The sequence below is a fragment of the Astyanax mexicanus genome, chromosome 21, assembly GCF_023375975.1.
Source record: "Astyanax mexicanus isolate ESR-SI-001 chromosome 21, AstMex3_surface, whole genome shotgun sequence".
Lineage (NCBI taxonomy): Eukaryota > Metazoa > Chordata > Actinopteri > Characiformes > Acestrorhamphidae > Astyanax > Astyanax mexicanus.
The window spans coordinates 33,290,661-33,311,928 of NC_064428.1; the positions used below are offsets into that span (position 1 = coordinate 33,290,661).

Consider the following 21,268-nt stretch of genomic DNA (forward strand, 5'->3'; position numbering starts at 1 on the left):
TGTAAATATAGATATTTTTTACTTTTAAAATATTTCATACAGCCACATATTTAATTTTTTTCATTACAAGATCAATTTTAAAATACATGATCAAATGTTATGCATTATGTGTCAGGGGCCTAACTTATGGTACAGGCCATAGTCAATAATTCCATCAGCTTTTAAATCCTTCTATGAAACCCTGTAGGTAATAAACTAAAATTGCACATTTTTCATTTTTGTCTAACCTAAATTCAGATTTTTGGAACTGTAAAAACGAAGTGAATCTAAATAATTTGTTTATTGTGTTTAAAGAAGCACAAACAACCAGAAAGATTCAACATCAGTAGATGTATTCTGAGCCAAAATAATAAAAAAAAAATCTAAACTCATAAATAGAACAACAGTAACATCAACTCCTCTGCAGCATTTCCAAATTTAACAACAAAACAACATCAAACATTTCTGAATATTCACTGTAGACAAATAACATCTGTGCTTCATCCACTGCGCTGCTCATCAGCCCACGATGAGAATATGCAAATTGTAGAAAAACAAAACAACAATGCTTAAAATAGATCATGTTAAAGTCAGAAATAGAACAACAACCCAAGAAGGATTTTATGACGAGGAATTATGAGATGTTCTGGAGCAGACTGTAGGTTTAATAATGTGGATTTATAAAATAAGAGAGTGAGATTTATTATTCAGACTGGCTCTCTCATTCAGCTGTGATCCACATCATACACACACTGAACACACACACACACACACACACACAGCACCACACTCTCACCATCATCACACACAACAATTATACCCGTTGTCCTTTAGAACATCCATCACACAAACAGCAGTACTGCACAGAGAGAGAGAGTTGGTAATAGTACACAAGAAAGATGAGAGAGAGTGTAAGAGAAGCTGAAAAACAGTACGAGAGAGACCGTCGTAAGAATGAAAGAGAGGCTGTTGCAAGAGTGCGAGAATGACTAACGCGAGAACGACTGTCGCAAGAGTGCGAGAGCATCTGTCGCAAGAGTCAGAAAGAGACAGCGAAAGTCTCAGAGATCGCAAGTGATAGAGTCTGATCCAAGGGTCATAGAGCGAGTTTCTTAAGAGTCAGAGAGACACTACCAGTAGAGTCAGAGAGAGACCGTTGCAAGAGAAAGAGAGAGACCGTCGCAAGAGTCTGAGAGAGAGACCGCCGCAAGAGTCTGAGAGAGAGACCGCTGCAAGAGTCTGAGAGAGAGACCGCCACAAGAGTCTGAGAGAGAGACCGCCGCAAGAGTCTGAGAGAGAGACCGCCGCAAGAGTCTGAGAGAGAGACCACCGCAAGAGTCTGAGAGAGAGACCGCCGCAAGAGTCTGAGAGAGAGACCGTCTCACAAGTTAGAGAGAGACTGTCGCAAGAGTTCAAGAGAGGCTGATGCAAGAGACAGAGGGAGAGACTGTCACAAAAGAGCAAGAGACCATCACAAGAGTCAGACAGAGACCATCGCAAGAGTCAGAGAGAAAGAGTGCGAGAAAGACTGTCGCAAGAGCCAGAGAGAGACTCTCACGAGAGTCAAGGTCACAAGAGAGAGAGAAATATTCGAGAGAGAGAGATCAAAAAAGTCCAAGACATATTTGCAAGAGTCTAAGAGAGTCTGAGATACTGTTGCAAGAGTCCAAAAACGACAGTTGTGAGAGTGTGAGAGAGTGTGAGGGAGAGAGAGAAAGAAAAGGGAGGTGTGGCTAAAAAATGAAAAGAGGCCTACTTAATTACACTGGACACATTCTGACAAGTATCTACACCACACACACACTCAGCTTTATCCCAACACACACACACACACACACACACACAGCAGTCACTGTGCTCTCGCCCGGTCCTTTAGTGCCCAAACTGTGTCCACAGTGACAGTGTAATGAATTTCAGTAGTATACTGTAGTTTAAAGGAATATTCCAGCACTTTCAGCCTAATCTCTGTGTTTTACTGTAATAGATGAAGATTACCCATGATATTTTACATTCATATACACTGTATGTCCAAATATTTGTGAATATTTATAGAAGGGTTTAGTGTATAGGGTTTAATAAATGCATTCAACAACTCAATCAATTGCTACTCCCTACATTTATACTTCTACCTTTCATTGTTTGAGAATTAAAATAGAAATTTTGCTTCAGTGTTTTTTTTTTGTTGGTTTTTTTTTTTACAGTGCATCCATTATCATATAAATGCTTTTTAGTAACAATTTGCTTTTTAATTTAGCATATTGAGCAAAAAATTAATTATTAAATTGCATTTTAGTGCTATTATCTTGCAATCATTTTCATCTTTGCAATTTCACGACATTTCATTTAATATTTTCAATTATTAAACTCGGCAAAGGGCTTTTAATTTGAAAACAACTGATATAGGAGGTCTAGATAAGAAATGCCAATAGAATAAGACTCTCTGGAGCAGATAAATCTATAGAAAAGCAATTGTTTTAAACCCCCCCAGCAGTGAAACTGTGTTCTCTGGAATGATGGAGCTCCATCCATCCAGAGGTTAGTTGGGATGAGGGGGGATAATTATATCAATCCTTCAACATCCCCCAACTCCATATCAGGGTACTACTTTTTTTTTTTTTTTAACTGTTTTTAGCAAAAGAAAATTTACACTGTTCTCATTATTTCCTATTATATATCTACTAGAGACAGATTATATCTGTTCAGTATCATTTATGTTACTTTAATCCTGGATATATGGAGATATTTGGAGAAGAGCATTATTATTAGTATCATGACATTCTGCATCATTGACTTCTGTTACAAATCTGATAAAATTCTTGCATTTTTTTTTATATCTCAGTTAGGGTGTGCTATATCATATCATATTGTATCGTATGCAATAATAAAATAACATTTTTATTTTTTTGCAGTAGTGTATTCTTTAAATCATTTTTTTCAGAAATTAGTGTTTTGTCATATCGTCAAGAGTATCGTTATCGAGAAAATACCATAAAATATTGTGATATTATATTTAATCTATTTTTATTTTTACAGCAAATTCTACAAAATATAGTGGAAAGTATTTCCTGGATACTTTTATAGTATAGTGCATTTCACAGTTAGTGAATAAGTGTGTTTTAAATTGAGATTAGACTTGAGATAATTGAGGTTTAAAAAGGCTGGAATATTCCTTTAAGAGGTATAGTACAGTATATTATAGTATATTATAGTATAGTATAGTATATTATAGTATAGTATAGTATAGTATATTATAGTATAGTATAGTATAGTATAGTATATTATAGTATAGTATAGTATAGTATATTATAGTATAGTATAGTATAGTAGTCCAAAACGTTTGAAGAAATGAAAAAAAAAATCATAATGGACAGTAGAGGGTGGTGTAGAGCTACTTCTTCTTCTGCTTCTTCCTCACAGGAAGACGAACTCCTCGGCGCTCCCTCTCTTCTTGTTCAGGTTGAGTTTCCCAGGGGGGATAATATGGGTGGGGGTATCAGTGCTGCCCCCGCTGTAGCCCTCCAGCCCATAGTCCTGCCCCCGGCCCTCCACAAACGTAAAGATGGGGTAGCGCTCTTTCGACGACACCGCCTAAAAACAGCCAATAGGAAGAGTTTTTGGTCAGCAATGATTTACAATAGTGATATTAAATCATAAAATCAAATAAAAAATGTGATGAAAGGAGCATTTATATAGGAATTCCACAACTAATCAGAATAATCAGTGTATATTAGATTCCATTCATTGTTCATATTGTGGTTGTTGTATAAGTAGTATGGCTGTAATCTGAATTATATATTGTAATTAAAAAGTCCATAATGTTACAAAAACAGTCTATTGTTTACTGTAAAGCTTTAAGGGTGTGCTTTTTTTTTTACATATTTGTTACACGTTTTGCACTAAATATTCAGTAGTTTATTATTTTAGTACTTTGTATTATACATTATATTATTTTTATTTTATACAAAAACAGTTGTTGCTATTTTTAACATACTAATAAAAAAATAATAAAGAACAAAGAAAACTGCAGATACAAGGTTTTAAACGGCATGCAGCTTTGGAAAAAAAAAATGAGAGACCACTTAAAAATGATGAGTTTCTTTGATTTTACCAAATTTAAAAACCTCTGGAATATAATCAAGAGGAAGATGGATGATCACAAACCATCAAACCAAACTGAACTGTTTGAATTTTTGCACCAGGAGTGATTAGCATAAAGTTATCCAAAAGCAGTGTGTAAGACTGGTGGAAGAGGAGAACATGATACCAAGATGCATAAAAAAAAACAAAAAAAAAAACTGTGATTAAAAATCAGGGTTATTCCACCAAATATTGATTTCTGAACTCTTAAAACTTTATGAATATGAACTTGTTTTCTTTGCATTATTTGAGATCTGAAAGCTCTTTTGTGTTATTTCACACGTTTCTTATTTCTGTAAATAAATGCTCTAAATGACTTAAATATTTTTATTTGGAATTTGGGGGAAATATTGTCTGTAGTTTATAGAATAAAACAACAATGTTCATTTTACTTAAATATATACCTATAAATAGCAAAACCCAGCTGTATGTGGATTTTTTAAATGTAAGTGGTGTTAAATAACTACAAATGCTAACAAATAAAAAATTAAAATGTATAATATTTATTTATTTTGGTTTCCACAGAGAGATCAGCCACTCACCACACTGACGGCTGAGCACAGAGACTCAAAGTCTTTTTTACTGCGAGCGTAAAAACCAATGGTGCAACTGGGATCCATTCTGTTAAAGTTCATCTTCCTGGGCGAGTTACAGTGAAACGACTGTGGAGAGACAGAAAAAATATATATAATTTACTACCAATACTGTATTAATGTATTACAAAATTTTAATCAAAAATCTACATTTTTATCAAAGAATTGTATCACATTACTTGTCTAATAATCTAATTTTCAGTTATTAGTACATTATTACCTCCAGTGAGAAGCTGCCGTGTGTGACGTCCACCACAGGCTGACAGTAGTGTGGGTCTAAATATAAAAGCTGCTCATCTGAAACACACAAACCAGCCAATCACGTTTCAGCTCACAGACTTTGGCTAGACTTGGCCAATCAGCAAGCAGAACACATTAAAACGTACCTTGAAACCCGATGAAAAAGAGCGAGTGTTTGGGTTTCCCTCCGATGATCCCAATACAGGAACTCAACCTCAGAATGTTCTGCAAAAAGAAGAAGAAGATCCACTGTGATTAAAGCACACTGAAAAAAACTATAAACAAAATAATGTAATTGATAATACTGAATAAAATATATGACATATATTTATACAGCTCTGGATAAAATGAAGAGAGCACTTCAGTTTCTGAATCAGTTTTACTGATTTTGCTATTTATAGGTTTATATTTGAGTAAAATCAACATTGTTGTTTTATTCTATAAACTACAGACAACATTTCTCCTAAATTCCAAATAAAAATATTGTCATTTAGAGCATTTATTTACAGAAAATGAGAAATGACTAAAATAACAAAAAAGATGCAGAGCTTTCAGACCTCAAATAATGCAAAAAAACAAGTTCATATTCATAAAGTTTTAATATTTGGTGGAATTAACCTGATTTTTAATCACAGTTTTTTTCATGCATCTTTGCATCATGTTCTCCTCCACCAGTCTTACACACTGCTTTTGAATAACTTTATGCTGCTCACTCCTGGTGCAAAAAAATAAGCAGTTCAGCTTGGTTTTGATAGCTTGTGATCCAAGTGGTCTCTTATTTTTCAAATAAATGCAACATAAAGGAATTTCATATGGCATAAGGAAAAAACTTATCAAACCATCATTATTTAAATTTGTATTAAATTCGTGCTACAACAGCAGGAGGGTGAAGACTAGCACATGCCTCCTCCAATACATGTGAAGTCAAGACTCCGCCTCTTTTCGAACTGCTGCTGATGTAGCATTGCCACGTAGCATCAGTTCTGATACATCAGCTCACAGATGCAGCCTTGTGCTGATCCACATCACCCTAGGAGTGATGAGGGTAAAAATAGCCACCTATTGTACCCACCCAGAGAGAGCAAGACCAATTGTGCTCTATCAAGGCTCTGGCAGCTGATGGCAAACTGCATGACCAGGATTCGAATCAGAGATCTTCCGATCATAGTGGCAGAGCTTTAGACTGCTGGACCACTCAGGGTCCTACTAAGCAAACTTTTGATAAAAATATGGTAAAATATCAAAATTCTTGTAATTTTATATAAATAATGTACCTTTACACACTCGATGTAGGAGGGGTTTAGTGTCTCTCCTCCGAGTCGCACCGGAACCAGAATAATCACAGACTTCCAGCCTGAACCTGAACTACTGCTGGAGTCCGACACACTCTGATCACACAGCCTCTTCACATCTTCTGTGTACACTATACAGAGAGAGAGAGAGAGAGAGAGAGAGAGAGAGAGAGAGAGAGAGAGAGAGAGAGAGAGAGAGAGAGAGAGAGAGAGAGTGAGAGAGAGATTAATACAGCAGCTTTATCTCGAGTTAAAACATAAAACCACAGATTTAAAGGAAAAATATAATGATCCACAATATATAGTAAATAAATAGTCCTATTCCAGTCACTAATTTTACTTCAGTAACTGTGTGTATGTGCCTGGCTCACCTGTGCAGTCCTGAGCCACGTAAACACAAAGATTCGGTACCTCTAAACTTCTGTCCACCGCTTTCCTGAACAAACAGAGAAACAAACAAATAAACTAAAGAAAGCGCTAACATATTAGAAGTACATACAGGGGTTGGACAATGAAACTGAAACACCTGGTTTTAGAGCACAATAATTTATTGTGGTGACGGACAGTTCTGGTGGAAACAGGAGAGTTGAGGTGCACATTGAATTCTGCCGTGATTTGATCAGCCGTGGTTTTATGTTTTTTGGATACAATCCGGGTTAGCACCCGAACATCAATTCCGGACAGCTTCCTCTTACAGCGTCCACAGTTAATCCTGTTGGATGTGGTTGGTTCTTCTTGGTGGAATGCTGACATTACCCTGGATACCGTGGCTCTTGATGCATCACAAAGACTTGCTGTCTTGGTCACAGATGCGCCAGCATAATGTTGTGTACATTGCAATATTTTGAGCAGAACTGTCCTCTTACTCTGCTAATTGAACCTTCACACTCTGCTCTTACTGGTGCAATAATGTGCAATTAATGAAGATTGGACACCAGGCTGCTCCAATTTAGCCATGAAACCTCCCACACTAAAATGACGGGTGTTTCAGTTTCACAGTATCGTGAGATATACACTCTGTAATTCCCTCCTCTACTCAACACTGGGTTTCCATTATTTTTGTGTAGATGTTAAAACAGTGTTATCATTGTGGTCCTCACTCACTCACTCACTCACCTCAGTATGTGTGCGACTAGTGAGGGGCCGTACCAGTCCCCCGCCCTCTTCCCCGACTCCTTGCCCAGCTCCACCAGCCGGTGCACCCCGAACGGAGCCGCTGGCTGATCCCCGAACCAGGACACCAGCCGCCGGTGAAGCTCCTCAGCCTGAGGCTCCCTGCCCACCGGTGGCTCCCGGAGCGACGGGGCTCGTCTGAGTCCGTCAGCAGCAGCAGATACACCGGCCGGCTGCTTCTGGTTTACGGTGGAGCTCCAGGACGAGCTGAAGGAGGGGATGGAGATACCGGAGGAGCGGGACGGAGAGCGCGGCCTCAGAACCTCAAAATCCACATCCGTCAGCTGAGGACAGTCCGGCCATCGCCAGTCTGAGACACGGGAAAGAGTTCATACACACCGTCAGTGGAAGAAACTTTAGTCATTTGCATTACAAAAAAAACATAGAAATAAATGTGCTACAAAGATTTGTAAACTTATATAAATAAATACAATTTTACCACCAAAGACACCATATCCACCATCCAAGAAACACCACAGCAACCACCTAATGATGCCACAGCAACCACAAGGGAAGAGCAACCACCAGATGCAAGACTTCAGCCATCACCTATCCGGACGAGATCCGTTTCTCAGGGGTTTCTGAGGTAATTTTCTCATTTTATGGAGGGGTCCTCTGTGATTTTATTCCCATCCAGAACGACCATGCATGTTTTTTTCTTAGACGTCCTCTGAGAAAATTACAGGCTGAATTATCTACTGTTATTCTCTGAACTCTGTGGTCCTCCAGTCATTTTATTCCTGTCTGGATCCACATCTCTGAGTTTCATCTCCTCGCGTTTAATAAAATAGCTATTTTTCCACTGCCACGCACCATAATTACAATTTGGGAGCGCGTTTCCACGGAGATCCACGTAAACACAACAGCGAGTGGAAATGGAGGAGCTACTGAACGTGATGTCATGTGACTGAGAAAGCCTTAAAGCTCTCTGGTCCTCCTGTTTTCTCCATTGCAGTCTGGGTTCAAGAGTTTTAGCAGTAGAAGAGTGAAATATTTTTCACAGACTTCCTCCTGTTTTGTTTTTCGCTTCGTGCACCGTATAATCAGGTGCGCCTTATCGTTCGTAAAATACGGTAATTGTTTGTTTGGAGATATTTTAGTGTAGAAACACCAAAAAACAAACAAAAGAGATTTGTTAGATAACAAGCTAATTATCTCCAGTTGTAGGTTAACTTAATAAGTTAGTAATATTAAGTGTAGTCTAGGTCTAAAAACACTAAGAATCAGCACAGTGCTGAGAGCTGGAGCAAAATAAATCAATATTAACATTAAATATCTCTATCTTACATGGGAATCAGTAACTGCGGTATTCACAGTTTTTTTTATAGGAATTGGATCAGAACATCACTAGTTTATATATATAAGAGCTTGTTTGATCAGTTTATTTGATCATACCTGAAGGTAGGAAGTGGACCATGAGGCCCTGGGCCAGAAGCATCTGGCCGCTGCGCAGCATGCAGCCCCAGCCGCAGTCGGACGTCAGGCTGGATCCCTCCAGCTGAGGAAACTCCTTCCTGTAGGTGAGCCAGACTCGCGAGCCGAACGCCAGCCGGAAACGCTCCACTTCAGCTACAGGAGGAGAGAGACGGAGGAGATGTGATGAATAGAGCTGCAACTAATGATTATTTGATTATTTTTAGTACTGCGGGTACGGCTCCTGTTTCTAGCTTTTTTCTGTCTTCGCTTCAAATCGGTAGAATCAGCTGAACAAGGAATTTAAATGCCCTTTAAATATGGAAAGTGCTGATATTTAATGAGGAAATGAGGTGTGATCTGTTGTGTTTGGGCATTTTTGGAGATACATGCCGAGTTGAATGTAAACTGTGTGAGTGTCCCCAGTACTCTGTATAGCTCTGCAAATTAATGATTACCCGAAAGTGAAAATTTGGAGTTGACAATTTTTTATAATCAAGCGTTGCAGCCCAAATGATGACTGCGTTCAGCAGATCAAAAAAAAAAAAAAAAAAAAAAAAAAACAGTGCTTTAATTTACACGGAGGAAGGTGATTAATACACCTGTAATAATCACTAGGGGTGGGCAATATTATTGTGACACAGAAATATCATGATATTAAAAATCCATATCGTGATAATAGGGCTGTTCTGTCTTAAAAGTAGTCTATTATTTACTGTGAAGCTTTAGGTGTATTTATTGTATAATTTTTTTAGTTTGCAGTTTATATGCATGCACTAAATATTCTGCAATATTATTTGCTGCATTATATTATTTTATGCTATATTATTTATTTTGCCACATTATGATTATACTGTTATACTATTATACTATAATCCTGAAATGAATTAATTATTTTAGTTTTCTTATATCGCCAAGTATATCGTTATCGCAAAAATACCCTGAAATATCGTGATATTATTTTAGAACCATATCGCCCACCCCTAATAATCAAAAATCAAATGTATCCTCGATTTTCACACAGTTTGGTTTGTTACAAACAGCAGAGATGTAGTAATGATTCAGGATGCTGTTCAAATTAGAAATGCATTTTTTCATGCTGAAATAGTTTGTGTTATGTTCTTTAACAAAGACAGACATATGGTATAGCATATTAGTAAGTATTATCATTACGTATATACATTCATATATATATATATATATATATATATATATATATATATATATATATATATATATATATATATATATATATATAGAGAGAGAGAGAGAGAGAGAGAGAGAGAGAGAGAAGTGTTATGGGATGTAAACAGTGGTTTTTATTAAGCTTCTTGGGCAGTTTTAAAGTTATTAATGCCTCGTTTTAAATGTCAGGGCTCTCCAGATTCTAGCAAGAAGGTGTGGAGCTACTTTGAGCTGGATAACAGTGGAAAAAGCGATTTATCAGGGGTGAAATATGCCCCAAAGTGCCCGTTGTACAGAGTCCTGGGCAAAAAGCACAAAATTACTGGATTTCAGAAAGCTGTGGGAGAGCGGAGGAGTGCTATTCATCAAAGGTAAGAACTTTTTATCATGTTTTACTACAGCAAAAGGTCAATTTTACACCGGAGTTCTCCTTTAATTTAGCTGAGACTTTGAATTTCAAATAGACGTTCAGTAAAAGAACTACAACAGTATTGCCACATAGAATTTAAAGACATGTTTGCTGATATTCCACAATTAATAATAGCATTGCATTACATCACCCGGGAAACTTCCACTCAGAGGTTGATGATATATTACCAGGCCCTAAGCGTTTCCCATGTGTTGAATAGCAAGAGCAAACCAAACATGCCAGTTTTAGTGGGTGTGGTCTTATTGTGTTTCCTCTCAGTCACATGTAGTTTTACCATAATCCTAGACGAGGTACATTATAAAGGCCTAGCCTTGGATTATATCAACCCACATCATCAGTCCCATTTGAATGCACTGTACTAGTTTATGCAAATGAGCAGCAGGGCTTACCTTCAGTATTCAGCTGGTAGGACTGGCCCATTAGAAACAGAGGAGAAGACTTGCTGAAGACAGTTTTGGTTTTTACTGACCATCCTGAAATACAGAAACACAATTTCAACAATTACTAATAACTGTGATTAAGGGTTCATTAAGTGTATTTAAAAAAATATATATATATATATATATAAAAAGTATTTAATTTTACATTTTGTACTACTGTATCAACACAGTACAGGTTTGAAATTAATACAGGTGCATCTCATAAAATTAGAATATAATTAAAAGAAACTCATATATTATATAGATGTATTAAACACACAGAGTGATCTATTTTAGGCGTATATTTATTTTATTATTGATGATTATGAAGCTTACAGCCAATGAAAACCCAAAAATCAGTGTTATAATATTATATAAGACCAATTGGTGCTTTTGGTAGTGTGGGCAGTGTGCCAAGTCCTGCTGGAAAATGAAATCCACATCTCTATAAAAGGGTTTAGATCAGGGGAATGTGGAGGATAAAGATTTTTTTTAAGTTTACTACAGGGGTTGGACAATGAAACTGAAACACTGGTCATTTTAGTGTGGGAGGTTTCATCATGGCTAAATTGGAGCACATTGTAATTAATTGCACATTGCACCAGTAAGAGCAGAGTGTGAAGGTTCAATTAGCAGGGTAAGAGCACAGTTCTGCTCAAAATATTGCAATGCACACAACATTATGGGTGACATACCAGAGTTCAAAAGAGGACAAATTGTTGGTGCACGTCTTGCTGGAGTATCTGTGACCAAGACAGCAAGTCTTTGTGATGCATCAAGAGCCACGGTATCCAGGGTAATGTCAGCATAACATCAAGTATGACCAACCACATCCAACAGGATTAACTGTGGACGCTGTAAGAGGAAGCTGTCTGAAAGGGATGTTCGGGTGCTAACCCGGATTGTATCCAAAAAACATAAAACCACAGCTGATCAAATCACGGCAGAATTCAATGTGCACCTCAACTCTCCTGTTTCCACCAGAACTGTCCGTCACCACAATAAATTATTGTGGTCTAAAACCAGTTGTTTCAGTTTCATTGTCCAACCCCTGTACATAATTCCATTTGCGTCCCTTAATTGTTTTCAATGAAGAAATAAAGAAAAACAAACTTCTGACTGGTCCTGTACTGTCTTGTATTCAGTAATATATGCAATATATTGAATCTTAACCCATGTATCATGATACAGATCATATATTGTACTGCCACTGCCAGGGTCTTGCCATACACAGCCCTACATTTTAGGGTTATTACTCTTAATAGGTTTTAATATTATCTTTTTTTACATGAGAATATAACCTATTAAAACCCACCGTATTTGACATTGTTCCAGGCTGACATCAGGCGCAGTTTCAGCCGATCCACTTCGTCCGGCTCTCCTGAACCCTCTCTGTGGCCGTCAGCGAGAAACCCGTGGCCGAAGTGGCTCCTGGGCTCCAGAACCTGCGCTGAAGTAGAGGGTATCCTCCTCCCGTCGGGCTCGTCGTGGTACATCCCGCTGCCCACATACTGAGCAGCACTGGGAGAGACTGAGTTCATCCTCAGACCTCAAACTGCAGACCTCCACACAGTCTCATCACTACCGCCACCTGAGATACACCATAAACCACAAGAATATCACTGAAAACTTACTTTATTTCAGTAATTCAGTTTAAAAAATGTGAAACTCATATTATATAAATGTATTACACTCAGAGTGATCTATTTTAAGCGTTTATTTCTTTTATTATTTAAAGTAATTAGATTATGGTTTACAGCCAATAAAAAAACAAAAATCAGTGTCTCAGAAAATTAGAATATTATATAAGACCAATTGGTACTTTTGGCAGTGTGGGCAGTGTGCCAAGTCCTGCTGGAAAATGAAATTCGCATCTAAATAAAAGTTGTCAGCAGAGGGAAGCGTAAAGTGCTCTCCAAACCATCACTGATCATCAGTACATTTTACATTTCATTTAAAGTAAATGAAGGGAGCAGAGTCTGGAGGAAGAGTGGAGAGACACACAGTCCAAACTGCTCGAGGTCTAGTGTGAAGTTTCCACCAATCAGTGATGGTTTGGAGAGACAAGTCATCTGCTGGTGTTGATCCACTGTTTTATTATCAAGTCTAAAGTCAGTGCAGTATTTTCCCACAAAATCTAAAAGCAACTGACAACTTTTATGAAGATGAGGATTTCATTTTCCAGCAGGACTTGGTACACTGCCCACAGTACCAAAAGTACCAATTGGTCTTATATAACATTCTAATTTTCTGAGACACTGATTTATTTTTTTAAAATTATTATTATTATTGCGATTTATTACTGTGATTTTTATACTAAATAAAACTTTAATATTAATTTTGTTTCTATTGAAACTACTATTGAAACAAATATTTTTTTTTGTCATATCGTCAAGAATATTGTTATTTGAAAAATACCCTGATTATAGTGAAATAAACACATTTTAGGGCCATATTGCCCGCCACTAATAAAATTATTGCTCTTAAAAAAAAAAGTGCTATCAGGTGATTTATATATATATATATATATATATAGTTAATTACATGCTCTGTTATTAATTAATCTAAATTAATCAGACTTAACCATTAAAGTATATTAAACTGTATTGTACAGTTTTAGCTGAGGAGGAACACATTATTTTTTCTGTAAATAATTAAAAATAAACATGTTAATGTACATTTGACTTTAATGTAATCTTGTTTTTGATCCTTTTATATAGACACTTAAACAGTCATTGTCAAGACAGTGGAACATCCTGTAATATAAACCTGCGTTTGTATCGCCAAAGCCATTTTAGTACAGTACTTACATACAAACTCACAAAATCTGTATACAGAACCGTGTCCAGACTTCTGCTCTCAGAGCTAACGTGACCTCAGGTCAACGTCCAGACTGGGTCACACGCGAGAAGACTGCTTACTCTGATGATGTGCTGATTTACACAAACAATGGAAGTGAACCAGTACAGAGACTGGGAGTGGCCTGTGGCCTGCGCTGCTGACTGAACTGAAATATGCATTGTGTGGTTGAGCAAGTCTCTCAGTCACTCATGCACCTGGAAACACACCTGATGCAGACGTGTGTCATATGACTCCGGAGCGCAGGTGTGTGTGTTGTTGTTGTTTAATCACGAGACGACTGATATTCATACCGGCAGCTTCTCACTTCCTTTATCCTCCCTCAGATACAGTCCACAGTACCATCCTACAGCAGTACAGCACGTACTGATTTCACACACTGATATTACACCGATTTACACACGTACTGAACACACCAGCCGCTCACAATTCTCCCCAAACTTCACAACTCAGGATCAGTTTAACAGAATAATTGTAACCAGTTTTTTCATACTATAAGGCGCACCAGATTATAAGGTGCACGAACAATGAGCGTCTATTTTCTGGTCTATTTTTTCTATACATAAGGCGCATTAAGCAACACTAGTAAGGAACAGGGGTATTGCCATGTTTTCCTTTTAATTCAGCAGGTCTCACCACTAGGTATACTAAGCTAAGTAAACAAAACTGTGATTCTATAAAAAAAAAAATAAAAAAAAAAGACTTTCCTTTAAAGTCAAACGAGAGCTGGATGTTAATCTACACAGTTTTCTCTCTTGAAAACTGATTCTTTGGGTGAGTAAAGCACTTCCATTTATTTACAGTAAGCTTAGATTTCCAGATTTACACTAAAGCTGGGTGCAGCAGCATTAGCAGCTAACACTAAATGCCACCCATCAGCGCTACACTGAGGAACCCTGAGTGTTCCGGTAAGCCGGGGTGATATAAGCTAGCGGTTCGTCCCACTTAGCTTGTTTCAACACGGTAAACACGCAGACTACAGTCTGATATACTTGCCTATGAACGGCAGAAGAGCTAGCGCTTAGCACAGTTAAGAGCTAATGCTAATACTGCTCCAGCAATGCTAGATGGGGTTAGCAGCAGACTACAGCCTGATAATACTCACTTCTGAGTGGTAAAAGAAACATCGCTTAGCGCAGTTAGCGGCTAATGCTAATACTGCTCCAGCCTTAGTGCTGGAGAAACTTCACTGAAACTCCTGTATAACTCTGTACTTCAGCAGAGTGACTTTACTGCTCCTTAATACCTGACTGGTAAAATTCATACATAAGGAGCACAGGATTATAAAGTGCACTGACAATTTGTGGGACAATTAAAGTATTTTAAGTGCACCTTATAGTGCAAAAAATACGGTAATATAAGTAACAGCAGGACTGATAATATTGGATTGGTATTGTATTACTAAATACTTAAGGTATTAATATTGGGAAAGAAAAAAATAGTATCCTAATAAATAAATTATTTAACAATAAATAAATTAATCAGCTTATATTGTATTGCATTATTGTTGGTGTGCGAGTTGCTTTATTTTATTTTTAAATAATTTTTTCTAATTTTCTCCCATTTTTCCTCACCAATGTAGCTATAGGCTGATTATCCCACCCATTCAGCTGCTACTCAGCTGTATTTCCCCCATCACTAGTGATGCCACAACACAAGGACAGTGAAGACTAGCACACGCCTCCTCTGATACATGTGAAGTCAGACTCCGCCTCTTTTTGAACTGCTGCTGATGCAGCATTACTGAGTAGCATCACAGCGCACTCGGAGGAAAGCGCTGCGGCTCACAGGCGCAGCCTTGTGCTGATCCACATCACCCTAGTAGTGATGAAGAGAAAGAGCGCCATCTACTGTACCCACCCAGAGAGAGCAAGACCAGTTGTGCTCTCTCGGGGCTCCGGCAGCTGATGGCAAACTACATGACTGAGTTTCGAACCAGCGATATCCAGGCACACATCACTAGTGTTATACTGCCTTCATGTTACGTCAGAGATCATGTTTTTAGATGAGCAAACTAGGGTTGTAGCTAATGACTATTTTAGAAGTTGAAACTTGTAATAAACGTATTTAAACATCAGAAACCCAGACTAGGAATTGAACCCCTGTCTAGGGCTGTCCCTAACGATTATTTTTTAAACGATTATTCTAACGATTATTTTTTTCGATTAGTCGACTAATCTATTCATTGAGAAACATATTTAAATAATTATTATTTTACGTTTTAAAGCAAACGATAAATTACTATATTTATATATAATAACAACAACAACAACACAAGCCTACTAAACCAAACCCCACACTTATAATCACTTACATGTACAGCACGTTGTTTAGATCTATAACGCTAAAAATGGATAAGCTCCCATACACCACAACCGTGTGTTGTTTTCTGTGACCGCTAGATTTTGTGACCACTGGCAAGTAGTTCTCAGCAGACCGGTGCACTGGCCGATTCGAAACGTGTTCGTTTCTAATGTTTACCCCGACTGGCCAAAACGGTTCAGTTTAGGGCTGAGGGTAAGGTGTAGGTATAGAAAGCTTCCGTTTTGCCAATGAACGCTCATAACCGTGAGCACTGGTCACAAAATTCCGACGGTGACAGAATACGGTGTGACACCGCAGCGCCGACGGCGCTAGCTAAAATAACTTAAGGCAACTAGCTTAGCTAAACACCTGAACTTATGAATAATGCTACTGTTTCTTGAAACTATATATATAAATATAAACCAAAAATGTATAATTTCTGCCTGTGGCAGGTTTAAAACCTTTGGTAGACAGTCTTAAGTCTTTTTAAGGACACCCGCGGAGACCCTGATGTAAACGGTAACTTACTGTGTGACCCTGTTGACATAGTGCTCCTGGATGTTTGCGCTTCAAGTGCTCCTTTTGCACATATGGCAGAGGACCACATTGTTGCCCTTTTGCGTGAAATGCTCCCAAACTTCAGATGCCCGCTGGCGTTTTTTTGTAGCTGGAGATTGCTCTCCGGAGTCCAAGCTCTCTAGAGCTTAGATTCTCTGCCCAAACCCGACATGACCCGAGGCCCGCCCGTAAATCCGACCCGGGCTCCAGAAAATAGTCCGAGATGTAGGCGTCTGTTTTTTAATTATATTTTTATTAAAAAAAAAAAAATAACGAAAATAACGAAAACTGAAAGTGAAACTAAACTAATTTATTTATAAGCGCTGTTTTCACTACCGCAGTTCTACAGCGGGGGTGTTGTGCCGATTCTGTCCGCGAAGCGGGAGTCAGATTCAGCAGAGAGTCGGATTCGGCACAAACGCGGCGGCACCTCGCGGTCCGCGGTGTCAGTTGTAAGCGCTCGCGCTAGCCGCAAAATACAGCAGAAAACACTGAGGGAGCTGCAGAATTATGAATGGGACTAGAATAGGAGCACGAGGAGATCAAAGAGAACCTTCACCTGTGAGTAGTTCTCACCAGAACACGCAAATCTCTCTCTCTCTCTCTCTCTCTCTCTCTCGCACGTGAACTCCTCCGCGTTTGACCTGCAGAACTGTGTTTAGCTGTTCTTAAAAATCATTTTAATTCTATGCTTCTATGTTACCGTGTTAATTAACATAATTCTGATCATATTTCGCTCATTAAAACAGCCCGAAAACAGCCAGTTGGAATTTTTGGGCCCGATCTAACCTCTAATGCTCTCCACAGGCGCCGCCATGTTTACGACGCGCCGACGCACGTTATGCAAATCGATGTATTTTTGTAATCGATGACGTCGATTATGTCGACGCGTCGCCCCAGCCCTACCCCTGTCACCCCAGTCACAGTATGTGTTTAGGTGTGTTATCCACTGTGCCAAATCAACCACTGATCCATATTAATGGGCTCGCCTTTGGGCTCAACTTCCTCTAATGAGAAATTTAGTGTCTATTTAATGGGCCCCAAATGTCAACTTCTCTATACTGGTACTTATGATTTAAAATTTACTGTATTTCAGATATTTAGAAGAAATCAATTAAATCCATTAATCTAAAGTTTTAATCTAAAGGCTTACTTTCATCCACAGCTGAGATAAAGAGATGAAAACACAGATAAGCTGGCTAGCTTATCACTGTTTTCATCTCTTTATCTCACTTGTTCTCAAACTCTTCTCTTTGTTGTGTAATAGAAATACTATAAAACTACACTTGCTCACTTTTGCCAACAGAAAAAAAAAATTCCTGATTTTTCTCAGTGAATTGTATGTTGTTTCCAACCCAAACCACTTTACCAGACATTCTGTCATATTAGTAGGAACTTCAGAGGAGAACCTGAGGCAGTATTAGACCAGGACACTATAAAACACAGCTGTAGGCAGAGCCAACTGGAACTCTCTGGTTTTGGTTTCTGCTGATTTCCTCATATTTGTCTAATTTTATATCTGTGCTTTTCTTCAAAACTCCCCAGCGGCACAACTCTTTAATGAGTCACTTTACGTTTGGATGGCAAAACAAACCCTAGCTTGAAAAGTTTATATATAAATCATTATCCGCTTTATTCCTGTGAAACATTGTGATCATTTGAGACACTATTTCAAAACTTTTCCAAATAAATAAGTAGCTAACTCTAACTGGTTTAACAGTCATTTACCAGAGTTTTATGGTCAAAATCCAACCAAAATATGGCACTTTGTTTGAGTGCCAGGTTAGCATTGTTAGCATAGCTCTAGCATTGCTGTTAGCACTGTCTAATGTAAAGACTCCTTTTTAGACAGAAGTGCTAATAAACTGTACAAAACTACTACTGTACTACTTTGTTTTTCGTTATATGCAGGGCAGCCATATTGGATTCTAAGCTTGGGATCAGAAGCTACCTTTGAGTAGTGTACCTCCTGGTGAGAGACCTGAGAGAAGAAGGATGGTAGAATAATTGTTTCGATGGACGTATTGCCCGCAAATTTCACTGTCTGTCACCTTTGTTTGTGGTTAACGATACTAGTTAATAACACTAGTTATAATAGTAATAATAATAGTAATAATACTAGTTAATTATTTCTGCCATGCCCTCCATCTCTAAAAACGTGAGAAACAGCTGAGCATGAGATTTAAAAGGCCTTTTCTTGTCTAGATGTTGTTTAAACATGGAATGTACTGTTATTTAGTGAGTAAATATGCAGCCCTAGACTCCACCATAAGCTTACATTTGAAAAAGACTAAAAAATGGGAAATGGGTGATGTATGGGTTTAGAAGCGATGCAGGAAGAAGAGCTGATTGGGTTGAGCAGTGTTATTAATGAAAATAAAACATGGTTTAGGTCTTAGTGGCTCTTTAAACAGCAAAAAAACTTTTTTTTTGTCAATGACTTACAGGCCTGGACAGAAATATCTCACTTCCCCTTTCCTCGTCACACTCAAAAGGAACAAGTTCTTCACTTAATATCAGAAGAAAATTGAGAGATCTCAGTTGTGCAACTCTAAACCACAGCAGAGCTTGCTCAGTGATTAGAGAACAGTGTGTCACGTCACTCTGTCACAAATTACTGCTGATCTCTCATTAAAACCTAAAACTACTCCAGCCACAAAATGCCCTCATTCTTCAGAAAATTGGGCGCACAAGCAAAGTTAATGCAGGCATGTGATTTCAGTGTGACTTGGAGGGCCTTTCTGAGAACTGCAGGGGTCAGCAAAGGTGATCTGAATGCTGCGAGGGCATAAAATAGTTAATAGTTATAGTTTATATTAATACAGTTTCTAATTTAAAAAAATCCACCTTAAATTCTGCAGCAGTTCCATTGGGAGATGTACTGCTGTACTGTAGTTGATAAAGCGGTGACAGTGTAATATTTAAGGTGGACTGGGAAGTAAATAGTCAGTAGTGTAGACTATTGGAATTAAGGCATTTTAAACAGATAACAGGCCCAATTTAAGACCGTAATGGCAGATAAAGCGTTAAATATGAATCAATGAATGATATAAAACATTAATTTCGACTGATAGACATGTTTTAGTGAATTTTTTTTTTTTTTTTTGGAAATAATAGATATACAGCTTCGTAAAGCTTGTAACCCTATTTGTAAGTCATTAATCATGACCACAGCACGCTGATCTAATTATCTAGCTAGCTATAGAAAGCTTAAACATCTTACCTCTTCATTACCTCTTCATCTTCGCTTTTTCTTCCTTATTTTTAATCCAACAGCGGCTGGAAAGGTGAAATTAAGGCGGTTCAGGGGAAAGTATTGGATGTCAGAGCAAGGGCAGGGAAATCCACAGACAGCTAACTTACAGCTAGCCTTCAGATCTCTTCAAAACGCAGCGAAAAGCGGGGTTAAATTCAGCCATTCCAGCCAGCCGTTATCACTCAAAATAACCTGTATTTATCCATAAACAGCGCGTTAAACACTATATTAACTACATCCCGCGGAGATAAACGCGCTGTAACCCGGGCTGTAGCTGCGCTGCGGCTTTCCTACAGCCTATTTAATGCGCAATTAGTTCCTGTTGTCACTATAGATGCACACCCTTTGCCCGCCCCTCCAAACAGCTGATTGGTTGTTGCCGGAGCTCACTGTTCTCTGATTGGATGACATTCCCGTCTGTATGCGCAGGCACGCTGATCATTGGTCGACGTGTTTTACGTTAACGCCGGTTATGCAAGAAGCGGCTTTTTTTTTTTAATAAATAAAAAAGATCTCCATTTGTTGTTTTTTTCTAAACACATAAATAAACGGATTATCAATTATTAAACTGAAAAATAAACAGATTATTAATAATAAAAAGGATTTTTAATTACTAAACAGATTTTTTTTTATTAAATACTAAACAGAAAAATGGATTATTAATTACTAAAGAGATTTAAAAACAGATTATTAATAATAACAGAAAAACGGATTATTAATTACTAAACAGAAAAAAATATTATTAATTGCTAAACTGGAAAAACGGATTATTAATTTCTAAACAGAAAAAAATGTTAAGAATTATTAAACAGCAAAAACGGATTATTAATTACTAAGCAGATAAATTAACAGATTGTTTCTTAATGAATAGAAATTATTAATTAATAAACAGAAAAACGGATTACTAATTCATAAACAGATAAGTAAACCGATTAATTAATAAACATAAATAATACAAATATTTATTATTATTAATACAATAATAATAATAATAATAATAATAATAATAATAATAATAATAATTAATTAACTTTTATAATAAAATAGATACATAAGAAGGTGGGGCGGGAGGGAGGGAGGCAGCTTATTGGTTGTCACAGGAGCACACTGTTCTCTGATTGGACGACATTTCCGTCTGTAAGCTGGGGCACGCTGATTATTGGTCGACTCATTTTAGGTTAACATTATAAAATGATTATATAAATAATTATTTCTGTGTCGTTTAGAGTCTTATAAACGTGATGAAAAATGAATTTATAAATAGTATAAATAGTAATTAAGTAATAAATAGTATTAATAAATATAAATAGTAATTAAGTAATAAATAAGTAATCAAAATTCAAAAATCAAATTTTGAAGTTTTGAGAGCCAAAAGGAACAGTATTCTGATAAATAATAAAATAAATAAATAAAAAAAGAAATAACATTGG

The 21,268-nt window shown here is 37.4% G+C and overlaps 1 protein-coding gene across 1 annotated transcript; it reads right to left on the minus strand.

The window, feature by feature from the left end:
- Positions 1-315: 315 nt before the first annotated feature.
- On the minus strand, positions 316-20,151 carry atg4da (autophagy related 4D, cysteine peptidase a). The gene is made up of 11 exons (XM_022674565.2): positions 19,806-20,151; positions 12,177-12,452; positions 10,832-10,915; positions 8,810-8,983; positions 7,358-7,724; positions 6,613-6,677; positions 6,224-6,372; positions 5,096-5,174; positions 4,930-5,006; positions 4,659-4,778; positions 316-3,567 (listed from the first exon to the last, which is right to left on the minus strand). Exons 2-11 carry the CDS (start codon positions 12,400-12,402, stop codon positions 3,391-3,393), a joined length of 1,518 nt encoding a protein of 505 aa, XP_022530286.2. The 5' UTR covers positions 12,403-12,452; positions 19,806-20,151; the 3' UTR covers positions 316-3,390.
- Positions 20,152-21,268: the final 1,117 nt, after the last annotated feature.

Bases quoted from the DNA above. Each gene is read 5' to 3' on its own strand.
- atg4da (XM_022674565.2), bottom strand. From the start codon at position 12,402: ATGAACTCAGTCTCTCCCAGTGCTGCTCAGTATGTGGGCAGCGGGATG. The intron at 8,984-10,831 runs GTAAGCCCTGCT...CTCCTCCTGTAG, and splicing joins CTACCAGCTGAATACTGAAG to CTGAAGTGGAGCGTTTCCGG. The intron at 6,373-6,612 runs GTGAGCCAGGCA...CTCTCTGTATAG, and splicing joins CGTGGCTCAGGACTGCACAG to TGTACACAGAAGATGTGAAG.